Source organism: Phyllopteryx taeniolatus, chromosome 1 (genome assembly GCF_024500385.1).
Source record: "Phyllopteryx taeniolatus isolate TA_2022b chromosome 1, UOR_Ptae_1.2, whole genome shotgun sequence".
Taxonomy (NCBI): domain Eukaryota; kingdom Metazoa; phylum Chordata; class Actinopteri; order Syngnathiformes; family Syngnathidae; genus Phyllopteryx; species Phyllopteryx taeniolatus.
In genome coordinates this window covers 8,623,957-8,639,119 of record NC_084502.1, presented here as the reverse complement: position 1 = coordinate 8,639,119, position 15,163 = coordinate 8,623,957, and the positions used below count along the sequence as shown (strand labels likewise).

At 47.2% G+C, this 15,163-nt stretch overlaps 1 protein-coding gene across 2 annotated transcripts in view; it reads left to right on the top strand.

Annotated features, from left to right (window-relative positions):
• Positions 1-7,590: 7,590 nt before the first annotated feature.
• The window catches only part of samd11 (sterile alpha motif domain containing 11), a 58,330-nt gene continuing 50,757 nt past the window's right edge, over positions 7,591-15,163 (top strand). The window contains exons 1-2 of one of the 2 annotated variants that reach the window (XM_061768634.1): positions 7,591-8,284; positions 9,497-9,588. In XM_061768634.1, coding sequence (XP_061624618.1) covers positions 7,831-8,284; positions 9,497-9,588 — 546 coding nt within the window. In that variant the 5' untranslated portion in view covers positions 7,591-7,830. The remainder of the gene's footprint in view (positions 8,285-9,496; positions 9,589-15,163) is intronic. The other variant, XM_061768624.1, reaches the window with a different exon arrangement.

The following is a 15,163-nucleotide window of genomic DNA, read 5'->3' as shown; positions in this document are numbered from 1 at the left end:
TGCCAGGCTATAATTACTTGTTTGTCTTTACATTTTATGTTCTCCTGGCTCCTATCCAATCTCTCTCTCTCTCTCTCTCTCTCTCTCTCTCTCTCTCTCTCTCTCTCTCTATATATATATATATATATATATATATATTTTATATATATATATATATATATATATATATATATTTTTTTTTTAAATAACTTTCAGCTGCATATTTGTGGGCTAAACGTTTTGACGCGTGAGAGTTTTTCCTGAAAGATTTCCATTAACTCATTATCCTTAACTTTTTCTTAGAGGACACCGAAAGGAGAAAGTGAGCAGAAGGAAAATATCCACCAGAAGTTCATGTGAAGCAAGTAGAAAGACGCAAACACGCCCGAGCATATTTTTCTGCAGTGTTAGTCAGTGTTTCGGTGTCATCATTGTTGGAGTTGAGGGCCAGTAGTCACGCGGATGACAGCGCAGAAGCGTTGCTTCGGTTTTATTTTGGTATGCGTCTGCTTCCTGTTTTTGTTCCATTGACGTCCCCTTGATAGGACTCTCAACCAAGCAGCTTGCTGTAAACAAAAGGAGGTTTGATAAAGCTATTCGTGACTGGTGTTGTGCATTTCAGTCCTTTTTGGTTGTGCTGTCTGACAAGTAGATTGAATGAAAATGTAGATGATGTGAGGTCTAATATTTGATATTACATTCGTGGTTGGCTTCCATTTATGGTTGTCTGACAGTTAATGTTCAAAAATGAGATTTGCTTATAGTACTTATGGCAATTCGTACTGATCAAATCTTACTTAACTTATCGACTGTACTTTGTTTTTGAAGGGGTCAGTTTAGACTGGAACAAATTATTCCAAATGTAATCTCAATGGACAAATTGGCTTGGCAAGTCAACCAAGTAGAATTTTGATCAGCATGATGGAACAGATGAAGATGGTCAAACTTCAACGACACAAATGTGTCGACAGTGCCATTGCGTTTTGGTTGTAATTGCTCGTGCAACGTTTCCCCAATGTCCTGCAATTTCAGAAATGACCGTTCGTTTTCAGTGCTGACATGACAACAAACTTTTTTCTTGCGCGACATGTCTGTTTCGACTACGACTTCGACTTCCGCATTGGGCGCTGTTTGCGCCAATCCAATTAAAGCGCTTGGGATGTTTAAGTCTACTTCACCAATCAAACGACACAAAGAAGTCACATGACCTCACACGACGTCTAAACTAGATGCGCCATCCCGGCTAATCGACGTGCTTACATGGCGAGCGTGTTGGAACGATCGTCGTTACGGTGGAAGACAACGGCCCGTGACTCGTGTTTACGTTGAGACAAAGAAAAACGACAGCGTTCATGTATTGTAGTATTTGTCTGGGACTGTCTGCCGAAACGAGGACTTTTCAGCCCACTTCTCACTTGAGGAAACACCTTGTGGTTAATTGTTTTGTCGTTGCTTTGGCTGTGCATATTAGCCCACGTTCGCCTATTTGATCACAAATACCTGTAAAACATTTTTTTTTTTTTATTATATTGTATTGAGGTTCATGCTCCCATTAAAAAAAAATCAAAAGTCACTCACGATTTACTCAGTACTTGAGTATTTTTTTCACTCTGTACTTTTTACTCTTACGCAAGTAATTGTTTGGGAGGAATACTTTTTCCTTGAGTCACATTATTGTCAAGTAACAGCACTTTTACTTGAGTACAAAATTAGAGTATTATTTATTATTATTATTATTGCCTGTGAATATTTTCGTTCATCCGGGTCATTTCATTATCAGGGCATCGAATCGATCGCAAGCGGATCGTTCCGATTGTCTTAGAAGAGGTTTCACCTCTCGTCCGAGCAGGCTTCGTCAGTCCACGCAACGAGGTCAAGTGAGTTAACTGTAACGGAATTAGAGCTCTAACACAAACTGAAAGAGAAGAGCAGTTTTCTTTTTCTTCTGTCCCGGGGAACTGTTCTTGCATTTGAACACATCAGCAGTTTTGTTTGTTTTTGTTTTTTCTCTCCAGAGTTGAGAATTGATTCAGTGCTTTAAATAGTTAATTGCTCTCGCCTCGTCTCAGGGTGCCTGGGTGGAGACTGGGGGGGGGGGGGGGGGGGGGGGGGGGGGGTCATGGCGACGCTTCTGTCTGTCTTTTTCCGGCCTAGCCAGCTATATATTTTGCAGCTCATGTCTGAAAGAGTGGCTCCAAGCGCCCGGGGTGGGCTCCAGCCCTCTGATGGTTTTCCAGTGAGTATTTGTCAGGTCAGACTGTGCACCGCCCGCCGGTCTCCACCGGTCTCCTCTCCTCTCCCCGGGTTATTTATTACCTCCCCACCCCTTCCCCCACCGCCGGCAGCGTTGCGGCTCCGTGCCGCTGCCAGTAACGGCGCAGAGGCGGGGGCCGCGGCAGGGGGGTGGGGGGTCGCCGACGGACGAACAGGAAACGCAATGGCCTTGCAAACAGCACACTCCTCACTTCCCGCTAAGCGTGTCGGTTGCAGACTTGAGTCCTCGGAACTCGTTTTACTCGATGAATCGTTCCGGCAGCGCCTTTTAGATTTCAAAGCACTCAGGTCGTCTCTGCGCTTCCTTCTTTTCGATTCCAATTTCTCTTCCAACAGCAATCGTTATAAATCGCACCGACAACTGAAATCATCCATAATTCATCACAGAACTTCACAACAAATGCAGACTCAGCAACACGGATCAGCAGAGAACTGCTCGGATTTTCCCGGTGATTGTATGGCCAAAAGAAAACAAATGATATCCTCCCAACAAATTGTATTTAAGGTTTCTCTCTTTTAACCTAAATGCTTAGTTTCTTACGACAGCACAGCAAAAACTGCTACTAGTTCGGCAGCTAGCGAACAACTCTTCAAAAAAGAGGCTTAAAGCTGTTTATTGCCACTCCAATAGACGTTTGTGGTAAAAGTAAACGTAAAACCAAGAGAAGTACGTGTTGTGTATTTAAAGCAACCACATAACTTTTCCTTCGGAAAGTTCGCTAGCGTAATGCGAACGCAACATAAAGTGGCACAGACGGGCTAACAAATAGCACAGATGTCGCGGGGTTTACGGAGCCGTGTTTACATGCAGACATTTGTGTCATTCCGATCGAAGATCTCTGGTCTACCTTTTACAAGTGACGTGACCTCTTTTTTTTTTCCGATTTGGTGTTTACACAGGCCACTGCATTGTAATCATAACAGCCATTTTACAGGCGTGTGACATGCTCAAAATGATGTAAACGTCATTCATCAACATGGGAGGTTCGTCGTCTATTTACCACAGTAGTTGCGATTTTCAAATATACTTTCATGATAGCAACAGCTTGATAAAAACATGTTACCAAGTAGTTAAAAATATCTCAGTCGCAGAGCAGCTCTGGTTGGAAGCCGCCACGGTTTGAACGATGACGTCGTGGCACATTTATGTCAAGACGCAGCATGTACAGGCAGAGCGCAGCCAGACGCTATTCCGATGTACTGCTCGCATGAAGAAAATTTACTTCTGATCGGTTTGGCAAAAGGAACATTCGAAACCCTGTAAGTCAGAATGAAATTCCATTCAGATTCGGCCTGTTTATTCCGAGCGAGGTGTTCATTTGGTGTGTTTTCATTCCGTTTAGGCCTCTAAACAGATTGTAATCGGAATACAAGGCCACACGAAAACACAGCTAATGGGTAATATTACTGCAGCTTACTGAGGAGTTGTGACCGTCTTAGTCATATATATTATACTTCCCCCTGGTGGCCAAGGCATGCAAACCATGATGATCATGTTAATCGTGATGAGCTGTTTAATTATGTTGGGTTTTTTTTGCTGTATGTTTTTAGAAAGTACAATATTATATTTTTTTCTCATAAAAAACAGAAAAAAGATTTGTTGGTGTTTTTGGTTGGCTGGACGGATTAATGGCATTTCCGTCGATTTCAGTCGCAAAAGATTATTCGCGATACGAGTGTTTTGAGTTGTGAGCGTGATCACCGAGCAAAATAACGGCGCAAGTCAAGGCGCCGCTTCATCTGGTATTTGTTGACGTGGTGGCACACATGCCAGCGTCCTCTCACTTCACTGTGCTTGTTTTCGACTCACGGTAAACCATTTATTTTTAGGGGAATGTTGTTAAAATGAGTTGACAATATTGACTTTTTTTTTGCGGATCATTAGCCTGCTTTGCACGGAGCCTTGTGAATTAGAACAGGGTGAGAAGCCCAAACCGAATAAAAATGCTCCATTTTAAACGGGGCGAATCCGAAAGACATTTTGCCTGGTTTCACAGGGGTAGAATTGCACTCATCGGTATTTTGGAGGGCAGCGGCATAGGCTGATTAAAATAGCATGACTGTTGTTCCCAAAATGTGGTAGCCCATTAAATTGAACTGCAGCTCCAGACAGAGGCGTAGAACAAGTATTTTCTTTTCAGTTTTTTTGCTTGCATTGGGGCGAAGTGGGGCAGTGACCCACCGTATTCGGCAAAGTGGAGCAGCACTGGAAACTTCTATAGTAGTTGCCGTATAATAGCTGTGATGCTCAATTCTTGGCCTTGCCAGAGGTCTGCGCTGTGCCGGACAGCGTTCTAGTCTTCCACGCCATCGTAAAAGCAGAGATTTTCTTTCTTCCGAGGGAAGAGTTAAAAGGTTAAGCAAAGGTTTCCCCTCATGTCAAACAGCAGAACGAGTGATGGAAAAGTTTGCACAGAGTGGAAGCGATGGCTGAAGATGTGAAAGTTGAAGGGTTGACGTTGTAAAGGTTCGGGGAACCCCTCCAGGATGAGTCACGACTGGGGACATGAAGTGGGCACGGGGGGCTCCCGCTTTCAACACGCCTCTCCTCTTGGTGCCGCCTCCTCAACTCGAGTTTCCGTGACGACACGTTGACATTTGGGTAAAGGTTGGTTTGATAGCGGGAGAACCTCAGAGCTTCTCCTCTGTAAGTCTTCGTCTTCCTCGAAGTGGCTGCTTCAAAACACACACACACACCATAAATGTCAGCAAGTCGCGATTTATGTCAGTGCTACTGTTCAGCGCACTCATAAACGGGGGAAGTGACATTATTGTTTATTTCCAAATATATCTGCTTTCATTCTTCAAGCTCGGCGCACTCTGATTTGTGTCTCTTTCTGATCTCGTCCCACCTCGGGCTCGACATGTCACGGCCTCGGAGGTCCGACGGGAGACTTGTCCGTCTTCGTCTTTGCTGCGGTGGCCTCTGGCATGTGTTTTTGTTCACGTCTGCAGTGGCTTTGCCTGCCCGGTTCCGGCTGCAGGCCTTCGGCCAGATCTGGCCACGCCGTGGTCTCTGGCCCTCCCGAGCCAACCCGTCCGCCTGCGGTGCGGCGTGCCTCCTTCCTGTGTGTGTCAGAGGCCGTTTGCCCTGATTTATGGGCGCCGGACACGCGGCGCTTTGGGCCCCACCTCTGCTGCCGGAATGGCTATTCCATGTGTCGGAGGGGAATCCACTTGGGTGGTTCTCCGCTGATGGGGGTCAGATGTGAACTTGCTTACGAGCTCCAGGAGCTCAGGGCAACGTGCCCGCGCGCAGCGCGGAGCGAAGGTGCTCTCGCCAAATGTGCTTCCCAGGTTGAAGCGATACGCTTCCAGCAGCGCAAGTACACATCTGAGCGTACGTTTCTTCTGAACTGTTCTCCACTTCCGCCGACTTTTGGCCCGAGAAAAAAAACACTGGCTGAGGAACACAGATGAAACGGAATGTTTTTAGGACAGGATACTTTAGCCTGCACATGCAATTCAATGAATGAGTTGAAGATTCAAAAGCATGCAGTCCTCCACTTGCCTCAGCGTTCGAGCTTCAAAACACTGTTGCACTTATAACAATGAGGACTATACTAGTAGCCCTTTTAGGGAATTATTTATAAATTAGGAGTTTCAAACCTGCTGTGAGCCAATCATAACAGTACACCACAAATCATGGTTGGGTACATACAGTACATATGTATCTTGGTTTTAAGGTCATGCTTTGGTTTACATTTGGCAGCGTAAAGGGGAGGGGGGGGGGGGGGGAACCGCAAAAAAAACCCAAAACAAAACACAATGCTTTTGTATAAGCAAAATCGCATTTAATCATTTCAAATGAAACAGCTATGACGGCCGCTAGCCAGAGGCTGAGCTGCACTGTGTTTGTTTACATACGAGTCTTGTGACTATAAGACAAGGCAGTTATTGTCCCTTACCGCATATGTTCTACTGTATATAAGAAGCATAATAATCGCCCCATCATCCATCCATCCATTTTCTGAGCCGCTTATCCTCACTGGGGTCACGGGCGTGCTGCGCCCATCTCAGCTGCGTATAAGCGAGAGGCGAACCAGTCGCCAGCCCATTGCCAGGCTAACCCAATCGCCAATGACATTGCCCCTGGATTTGATCATTATCATGATCATTTTATGATAATAACTAGTTTTGAAGTCGAATAATTGACAGGCCACGCAGCGTGACATGGAAGGCCGGATTTGGAGTTGAGTTGTGATCTAACGCGATGTATTTAACTGTCCGCAGAATGCACACCAATGGAAGACTTAGATTATTCACAGGTCAACATTTGCAACTTCACCTGTTCACAGATTTATTTGGGGAGCCTATCCTCCGCTATCTGCTGAAAAAAAAAAGTTGTTCTTTGCAGTTTGTTTCCGCTCAGGTCAAATCACTACAAGCCACCTCGTGGCGTCTTGGTGCAAAGGAACAATGTTGAAGTGAGTTGAGGAGTTTCATTTTGGCAAAAGTAGTGTTTTTCGGCCATTTTGTGGCACGTGTAGGCAATTGTGACACTTGTCGGGGAGGTCGTCAATTATTTGTAGATTTTGGGAATTCGTGTTTTGGGAATGGTTAGATGCGGTCAATGTCATCCTGAATACATTTGTTGTGATTTGCTGATCTATAAGTAGATTCTTGATTTTAAAAAAAAAAACACACACACACACACACTTGTGTCTGACATTATTAACAGGGCTCACAATTTTTCACTGGTTAGAATGGATTTAAAACAGAGCAAACGATACTAAAATTTTACATTTAGCGGCGGGGAATGCGGCCCAAAACAGTTTTCAAACGTGTGCGCATTCATTGCATCGTTAAGATGATTTGCATGCATCTGCAAGCGTTAATCAAACTTGTCCCACGCTAACTCCTAAAACTCTGTCCTTCATTTGAGTCTACGTGGCGTCGTCCGTCGCGGCCCCCCAGCGCCCTCTCCGCCGCTGGCTGCCGCCGGTCCTCCGCGGTTGAAATGGGCCAAGTTGAGTGCAAATCTTGTTTGGTCTGCGTCTGTGAACTTCAGCCTGACTCCGCTCAAACATGCGCGCGCGCGCGCGCGCGCACTCTGGCGTGAAACAAACAAACAAACAAACAAACAAAACAAAAAAACTTTCAGCTTTACGGTTTGGAAAACGTAACGCGAATGTACACTGAGGCCAAATGTAAATGACAGATTTCTGCCACCGTGTAGAAACGAAACACAAGCGACACCGCAGAAATAATTTCCAGTTCAGGCGAAGGCAATAAATCATTAAAAAAAAATAAAAAAAATAAAAAAAATAAATAAATAAAACGGGGAGGTGGGGGCGTGGTGGCCGGGGGGGGGGGGGGGGGGGGGGGGGCGTTAATGATCCCCGTATGCAGCATCATGTCCGCATGTCAGGTCTTAGCAGAGAGCGCGTGCGGGTGCATGTGGGAGGTGGGACGCTGTAGGGAGCTGCGGGGCCGGCGGAGAGCGCTGCCGCCACTGCGAGCGTCACACCGCTGAATGGGAATCTCTCCGGCAACTCCCGCACACCCGCCGTCTCTCGTCAAGCGGCGCGTCTCGGACCGGACGTCCGCTTTCCGCGCACTTGTCCCCGCGGCAGCATGCCCGCCATCAAGAAGGAGCGCCCGGACGGCGACGACATGGCTTCGGCCGCCTTCAACCGCTCCGAATACTTGGCCCCTTTAAACGGCGCCGCTCTCCCGGTGGTGACCCCGCACCCGCCGCCTTACGAGCACATTTTGGCCCACCACCGCGCGTACTTGGGGCTGCGCGACTCGACGCTGCATCACCAGCACCTCCAGCACGCCGCGGACGACTTGATGCTCGAGAGGTTCTCCTCCATCCCGGACTTCCAGCCCTTCTTCGACAACGGCGAGCCCTGCATCGAGGTGGAGTGCGGGGAAAACAAAGCTTTGCTTTATATTAACAAACTCTGCCAAGGCAGCAAGGGACCCTCCATTAAATACCGGGGCGAGTGGCTCACCCCCAACGAGTTCCAGTTTGTCAGTGGCCGGGAGACGGCCAAAGACTGGAAGCGGAGTATTCGACACAAAGGTAAGCTGCGGCGTCGCCGGGACGGGGGTGACTTCCATTGACGACGTCCGTTCTTGTTTTCATGGCAAAGTTCATCGGGAGTGACTCTAGAGTGGGAAACGGGACAACTCCATTGACTTTTATTCGTCTCGGTTTCGACAGGTTTCGAAAGCAGATTTGGGGGGGGGGGGGGGGGGGGGGGGGGGGGTGTCCGAACTCATTTCTGGGTCGCGTGTGACATATACACAACAAATGGACGGAGAACTACTTTTGAAATCAAAAGCCAATTAAAAAAAATTACAAATGTTCAACTATTCTTACATTTATTTAAAAAAGGGAGGGGGGGGGGGGGTTGGTAACATAAAATGCTTGCAATATCTCAACATTATACAAGCAAAGACAGCAATCTTGGTATTTCCACCCCCCCCCAAAAAAAAAACGAAGTCGACACGTGATTTGCTTTTGCGGGCCACATAACACGATGTTGCGGGCCGGATCTGGCCCCCAGGCCACCAGTTTGAGAGCCGTGTTCCAAAGGATGCGCGAGTTTCTGAAAAGCGCTTTTGTGCTAGTCCGCTTCCTTTATAGCTATGTCACATCGAGAGCTGCTTTTTTTTAGGTTGGGATTCCCAAGCTGTGGTGCGCTCACCCATGGGGGTGCCGGTCTGGTATAATCCTCACTTTACATTGTTTTAACACCCCCCTCTCCCCCCCAAAAAACTAATAATTTGAATATTTCCTCTATTAAAAGGTAATTTTTGCACGATTGAACACGAAGCAACTTTAATGGCTACAAAAATGCTTTATTTTGATATTTTCTAGAGGGGTTATGGTCTGTTTTTTTTTTTTGTTTTTTTTCAGCCAAGTGAGATTTGAAAGTGTACCATTCCTACCACATACCCCCCCCCCCCCCCCCCCCCCCCCCCCCCCCCCCCCCCCCCGCCACATTTAAATCAGGGTGAGGTGCCGCACCGGATGTGTTGGTGGAGCGCTCAACCAAATATTAAATAACCCAATTGAGATAGTTATGCGGGATACGCGACATGGCCCTCATTGCGGAGGTACAGAAAACAAAAGAATGATGATCCTTACTGGTGAACTACCTGGATATTAAAAAAAAACCCAAAACATTCATACCCTATCAGATGTTGTTTCGGCGATGTGTTCAGGTGGTGCGTTCATGTTCCTTCCCCCCCCCCCTCGCTCAGAGCGTCTCGTTTGTTTGTGTTGCAGGGAAAAGTCTCAAGACGCTCATGTCCAAAGGAATCTTACAGGTGCATCCTCCGATCTGCGATTGCCCAGGTTGTCGAATCTCCTCTCCCGTGGTAAGAATATTTCATCTCCTGTCAATTGTATTTTATATTTCGATTTTTTTTTTTTAACATTGCTGTGTGTTTTTATGCTGACGTAGATAAGCTACATTGGTTCCATTGGTAGCTCGAACTTGTTTGCACTGAACACTTTTGTCCTCATCCTCGCGATTAAGGACAAATGGAAGCGGGTCGTTTTTTTTGTCCTTCAAAGTCGTTTTTCTACAAGCTTTACTGTTCAGTTGGCCATGATCAAGTCTGGAATGGTAAACCCACATTTGGCTCGCGTTTCCGTCATGGATGCGGAGGCGGGATAGCGATGGTTTTGTCAGCTACGTTTTCACCGTGTGACCCGCCGATGCACTCAACAAACATGAGGGACGTGACATGCATTAGTGCTGACATGATCCATAAACAAGAAACACGCTTTGGAAATAAACGTTTCTTTCCAGTGAATTACTGTCGTCGCGCAAAAAAAATGACCTCTCAGTCAACCAATCACTGGGCTGCCGTGCGTCTTTGCTCCGCCCACTGTCGTTAGTAAACGGAAGGGTGCCAAAAAGTATGACGGCGCAACTTGTGAAAATGCAAAGGTGAAATCGAACAGTTTCGGATAAATAGGACTAAGGAGCACCTGGTCTAGTTTATTGTGTGAGAAAGCAGCAACAGATATTTCATTGGCGTTTGTGTTGTCGCACAGTTGCATGATGGGTAAGCGTGTTTCGGGAGCGCCGCCTTTATTTATAACCTTTCCGCTGAAGACCCCACAGGCACACTGTGACAGATTTGACAGTAATTTTCTCTCAGCGTGAATACCGAATGCACTTCCAGCCTTTCAAAGACGCCGAGCATCAAACGGCCATTTATCCAGAGACAGCGAGCTGTCTGGCTTTGTGCGCGTGTGTTGCGTGTGTCGCGTTCACCGTCGGTCACTGTTCAGTCAGACTCCTCACCTGGCTGACAAGCGCTTATTTGCCCGCTCGCTCCCCCAGGGCCCGACCGGGGGGCCGACGCCAAACCCGAAGGCCTCGCCGATGTGTCACGGTGACGGCGTCGGCTTTCTGCGCGCGTGTCAAACGCACACCGGATCTATTCACACAGGTGCGCTGAGTTGCGGGTCCGCACGTGTGTGTTTTCATCAGCGCAGAGCGCATCTGTTGTCGCTCCCGAGCCCTAATCTTGAGGGAAGGGTGTAAGAGGCTTAGCGAGCTACTGAATGTGGCTACCGCTGATTATTGTGTGTGAGACACGCAAGGCGAAGGCGCGTTAGATAAGTCGGAGCAGTTTGAGTGATACAGGTAAACTGGTGACATTTTCACAAGAGCTTTAACCAAAAGCTTAGATTTCGGCCTGAGAGGGGAGGTAAGGGCTGGGAAAAGAGATGCAATTTTTTGGGGAACATCTCAAGCGTGTTTGCATGTGTTTACACTCAACCGTCGGGTTTATCGTTGATTGACTTTTTCGGGCTTGTCTCGGCACGTATTCTTCAACCTCAATTTGCAGACGTGACGGAGTGAAACGTCGCCATTGACGTAAGCGCGGATGCGAGGGCCCGAAGGTTGTTGTTGTTATGGTGCTCGTTTCCTCGTCTGGCGGTGAAGCCTGAAGTTTAACCCAGCGAGCGAATACCACCGTGACGCCTTAGGACACCCACGTGCACAGCGCGCACGCACACAGACACACACTCCCGCTCGCACGCACACGCGGGCTAAGAATGTCAGCAGTTTCACGCGAGGGCGGCGAGGGTGAGACGGCGGAGGGAAGGCAGCGGAGCTTGTATGGCCTCTATGGCGTCGTCGTCCCCCCCTCCCCTCTGACTCTCCTCAGGGCATGGCAGCCAGCACTCCACCCCCCCCCCCCCCCCACCCCTACCTCCCTCTCTTCCTCCCTCTCGCACACTATACGCCTGCCTACTGACACAAATTACCTCATGCAGACATTTATTTTGAAAGTTTGACAGCTGAACTTTAAGTGATCTCGCTTGGCTATAGGCACGAGGCGAGCATTCGGAAAAGGGGAAAAAAAAAAAAAGGGGGTAAAAAGGTGCAGCTGGTGGGAAGACGTTCCCCACCTGCCCGCTGAGACCTCGTGCAAGCTAATTGCAGCGTCAGCGCCGACTCGAGCTTTTTGTCATGTTGGCACACAGGCGCTTGACAGTTAGCGATTACATTAAATGTGGAATGTCATGTGTTCACAGTGATTGATAGGCTGTTGATTGTCATGCTTTACTTCCACCTTTGCCTCACGTGTGATCATCAGGCGTTTAATGCACCTCGGAAATGCTGTGTATTCTGTATTACTGTGTCCATATAAGACAGAAACTTTCCTGCGGAAGTTTTATCCTTTGGCCCGAGCCGTCAAAGTGGTGTTTGTTCACTTTTTATGTGTGCACGTCTGTGTGTGTGTGTGTGTGTGTGTGTGTGTGTGTGTGTGTGCGGGTGAGCTCAGGGTGGCCGGCTGATTAGCAAGCTGTGTGTGCGTGTGTTTGCGTCTCTTCCCGGGAGAGCTCGGCTTCCTCTACTCTGTTATTTCAGCGGAACTGGCGGAGGATGGGAGGAAATTACAGTCGCCTCCTCTGGCTCATAAAGCCCCCCCCCCCCCCTCCAATCATGCCCCCCTCCCACCGTTGCAAAACGGAATTAAACCCACACGTCCACAAACATCTGTGGAAATAGCCACAAACACTCTTCCGCTCGAAAATAAAAGCGAACTCGTGAGGTGGAGTCTTCGTTCGGTCGCCGGGTTTGTGTTTGTATGCGAGTTGCTGAAGCTACGTTGCTATGGTAACGGCGGAATATGCAATTGGCTGAGAAGTGTGCAGGATTGTGGTCATGTGGAGTAGTTTGTGCACTTTCAGACCAAGTGAGACTAATGGAGATCAATAGTAATTGCGACGTTTCAGACATGTTGCGCACACTTGTTGTTCTTTTGTTTTGTTTTGTTTTGTTTTGTTTTTGGGTCGTCTTAAATTCATTCTTCCCAGCAGTTGAGTTATGTTGGGTACTGATTTGGTTTGTAACAGGCTTAACGTATGCCTGAAAAAGCTTAACGTCACGTAATGTCAGAAAACGGCGGTCAGTCGCCACCAAAAGGTTTGCGGAAATATCAGCACGATAGCCCATTTTCATAGTTTTTCTGGACATTAAGCTTTTTCCTCATCAAGCGACGTTAATGTTTTTGTGAATGGTGAGCGCCTATGGAGAGGAATCAAAGCCAATGGCGATTGTTGTGAAAACGCTTCTTCCCGATATCTGTGTGCGCAAGCTGTTCCAACACGTGACTTCCACTAGTTGTTGACGCCACATCGGACCGTTGTAGACACTCGTGTATCATCTCCTGCTCTACGTTATCGACAAGCTCCAACAAACAGACTTGAGGGTTAGTCAGCAAGCTCATAGAAATCCCACATGGTCATGATAATGCCTTAAACAGCATATTGTATGAACCACTTTTTGATTTTTATTGATGATAAAAAAAATGGCGCACAGTCAGATAAAGAGTAGATTAATGAAATTGCTGGAAGATAAATGAGGGCAATGTTTGTTTATCTTGGCTCCCTTTTTGCACGACGTAAGTGATGATTCAAAATGATTGCATTCCATAGAGGTGGTGTGAGCGTGTGCGTGACTAAACCTCATCAAAGTGCTTGTTTCACCCTCGAGGAGGTGTCATTTTAGTGGCGTTTTTGATTAATTGTGCCACTGCATGTCCTGAAACTCAGCTCAGGTGTGTTTGTGATACAACCTTGTCTTCGCCTCCACTTCCGCTGTCACAAATATCCAGTAGGAACCTGTCTGGAAAGCTCCCCTGCGGTGGTCTCGGCGGTCCAATCCAAACATGCAGGCGGCGGCAGAATGAGGGAGGAGGAGGGGAATGAAGGGGGCAGGGGCGGGGGTTGAGACAAGAGGGACAGGGGAGCGTGAGAGGCGCGTTGGCACGCTTGACTGCACCACCACTGACCTCCCAGCGCTGCTCCAGCACTACCGCCCCCCTCCCTGCTCCCCTTCCCTCCGCCTCGCCGCCCTCTCGCCCTCTGTGCACCGCCGCCCCCTCCCGTCACCGCAAACCCCCCTGCAGCAAAGCATCCCCCTCCTCCCCCCTTTTGCCCTGTGCCGCTCCATTGGGCTGAAACTGCCGCTCGGCTCAGCGCGTGGGGGCCAAGGGTGGAGTGAATGCGCGCGTGTGTGTGTGTGTGTGTGTGTGTGCGTGCGTGTGTGTGCGTGTGTGTGTGTGTGTGTGTGTGTGTAGGAAGGTGGGGGACTTGGTTGCATGCTTGCCCGCCCTACGATGCTTTCTCACTTTTCTTCCCTCCTTTCTCAAAGTTTTGTCCATTATAGGACAGAATCACACTTATTGGGCAAAACGTGTTGCATTTGATGATGAGTGGTTCCTAATATTTTGGCAGGCACGTGCATAGACATAGGCAGGTGCTCAAGCGAGGGGGGGAAAAAAAAGGGCACCCATAACCAAAATTATTCATGTGATTAAGTACAAGCAGTAGTATTTAAAGTATGTATTTATTTCTGTTAACACAGTCAGTAATACAACTATTAAGAAAGGATGTGAAGGGAGGCTACAGTGGATATAAAAGTCAACACACCCCTAATTCTAATGGCAGGATTTTGGAAAGAGAAGGAGAAGCACAAGGGATAAGGCGAAAGTCAGATTTCAAAACACTTTGGGTAAAATTTTCTTTGTAATATTGATGAACCAAGGGAAAAAATAAATCCGCTGCAGCAAAAAGGGCTCTTATTTCATCCAAGGTGCTTGAGCACCAACTAGAGACTATGTGTGCACATGCCTGTCTTTTGATATACTGTTTCGTTCGTTCTGTGACCATACTCATATTAAATAAGTTTGAAATGTCATGAATCTGTTTCAGACTCTGTGACCACCATTTATGTTACTTGTGTATTAATAAAGAAAAATAGCACCATATTATATACAAATATAATGAAATATTATAAAAGAGAATATAAAGAAGTAATCTGGTTTAAAAAAATGTAATTACTATACGGTACCTACTGTAGTATTTATGTGTTGTGTTGGTGTTCCTCTAAGGGGCGTGGCCTAGTGAGTAACGTCAAGAGTCAGAGTCGACTCGATCCTTGTGAGTGCTCTCATTTTGTTTTTGTACGTTTTTACTGTTTGTCCCATTCAATGAATGGCTGAAAGTGCATCAACGACTGTGGCTCTCCTTGCCTACATACGAGGGCATTACGGTACCTTAATTTGCTCAATTCTTTTTCATCACTATCCAAAGCCTGCTCGCACCTCAAATTTTGGCCTGCAACGCAAAGAAACGAAATAAACATACGTTAGGGAACTCTAAAGTGAAGGTACCAGTGTACTTGGAAACAGGCGCACGCATTGCATCTTCATGTAAGTAGTCAGGAAACGCGTCTCTCTCTATTCACCTGTCTATGGTCACGTGACATGATGACCTTTCCGGGGTTAGTTTCATGAGACGACATCATTATCAAGACGATCCCTGTTCATGCAATTTAAATGAGTACAGCACTTATTATACCAAACCGCCATTACCACGATTTATGTGTAATGTACCACAACCTAAAACAAAAAAAAACAC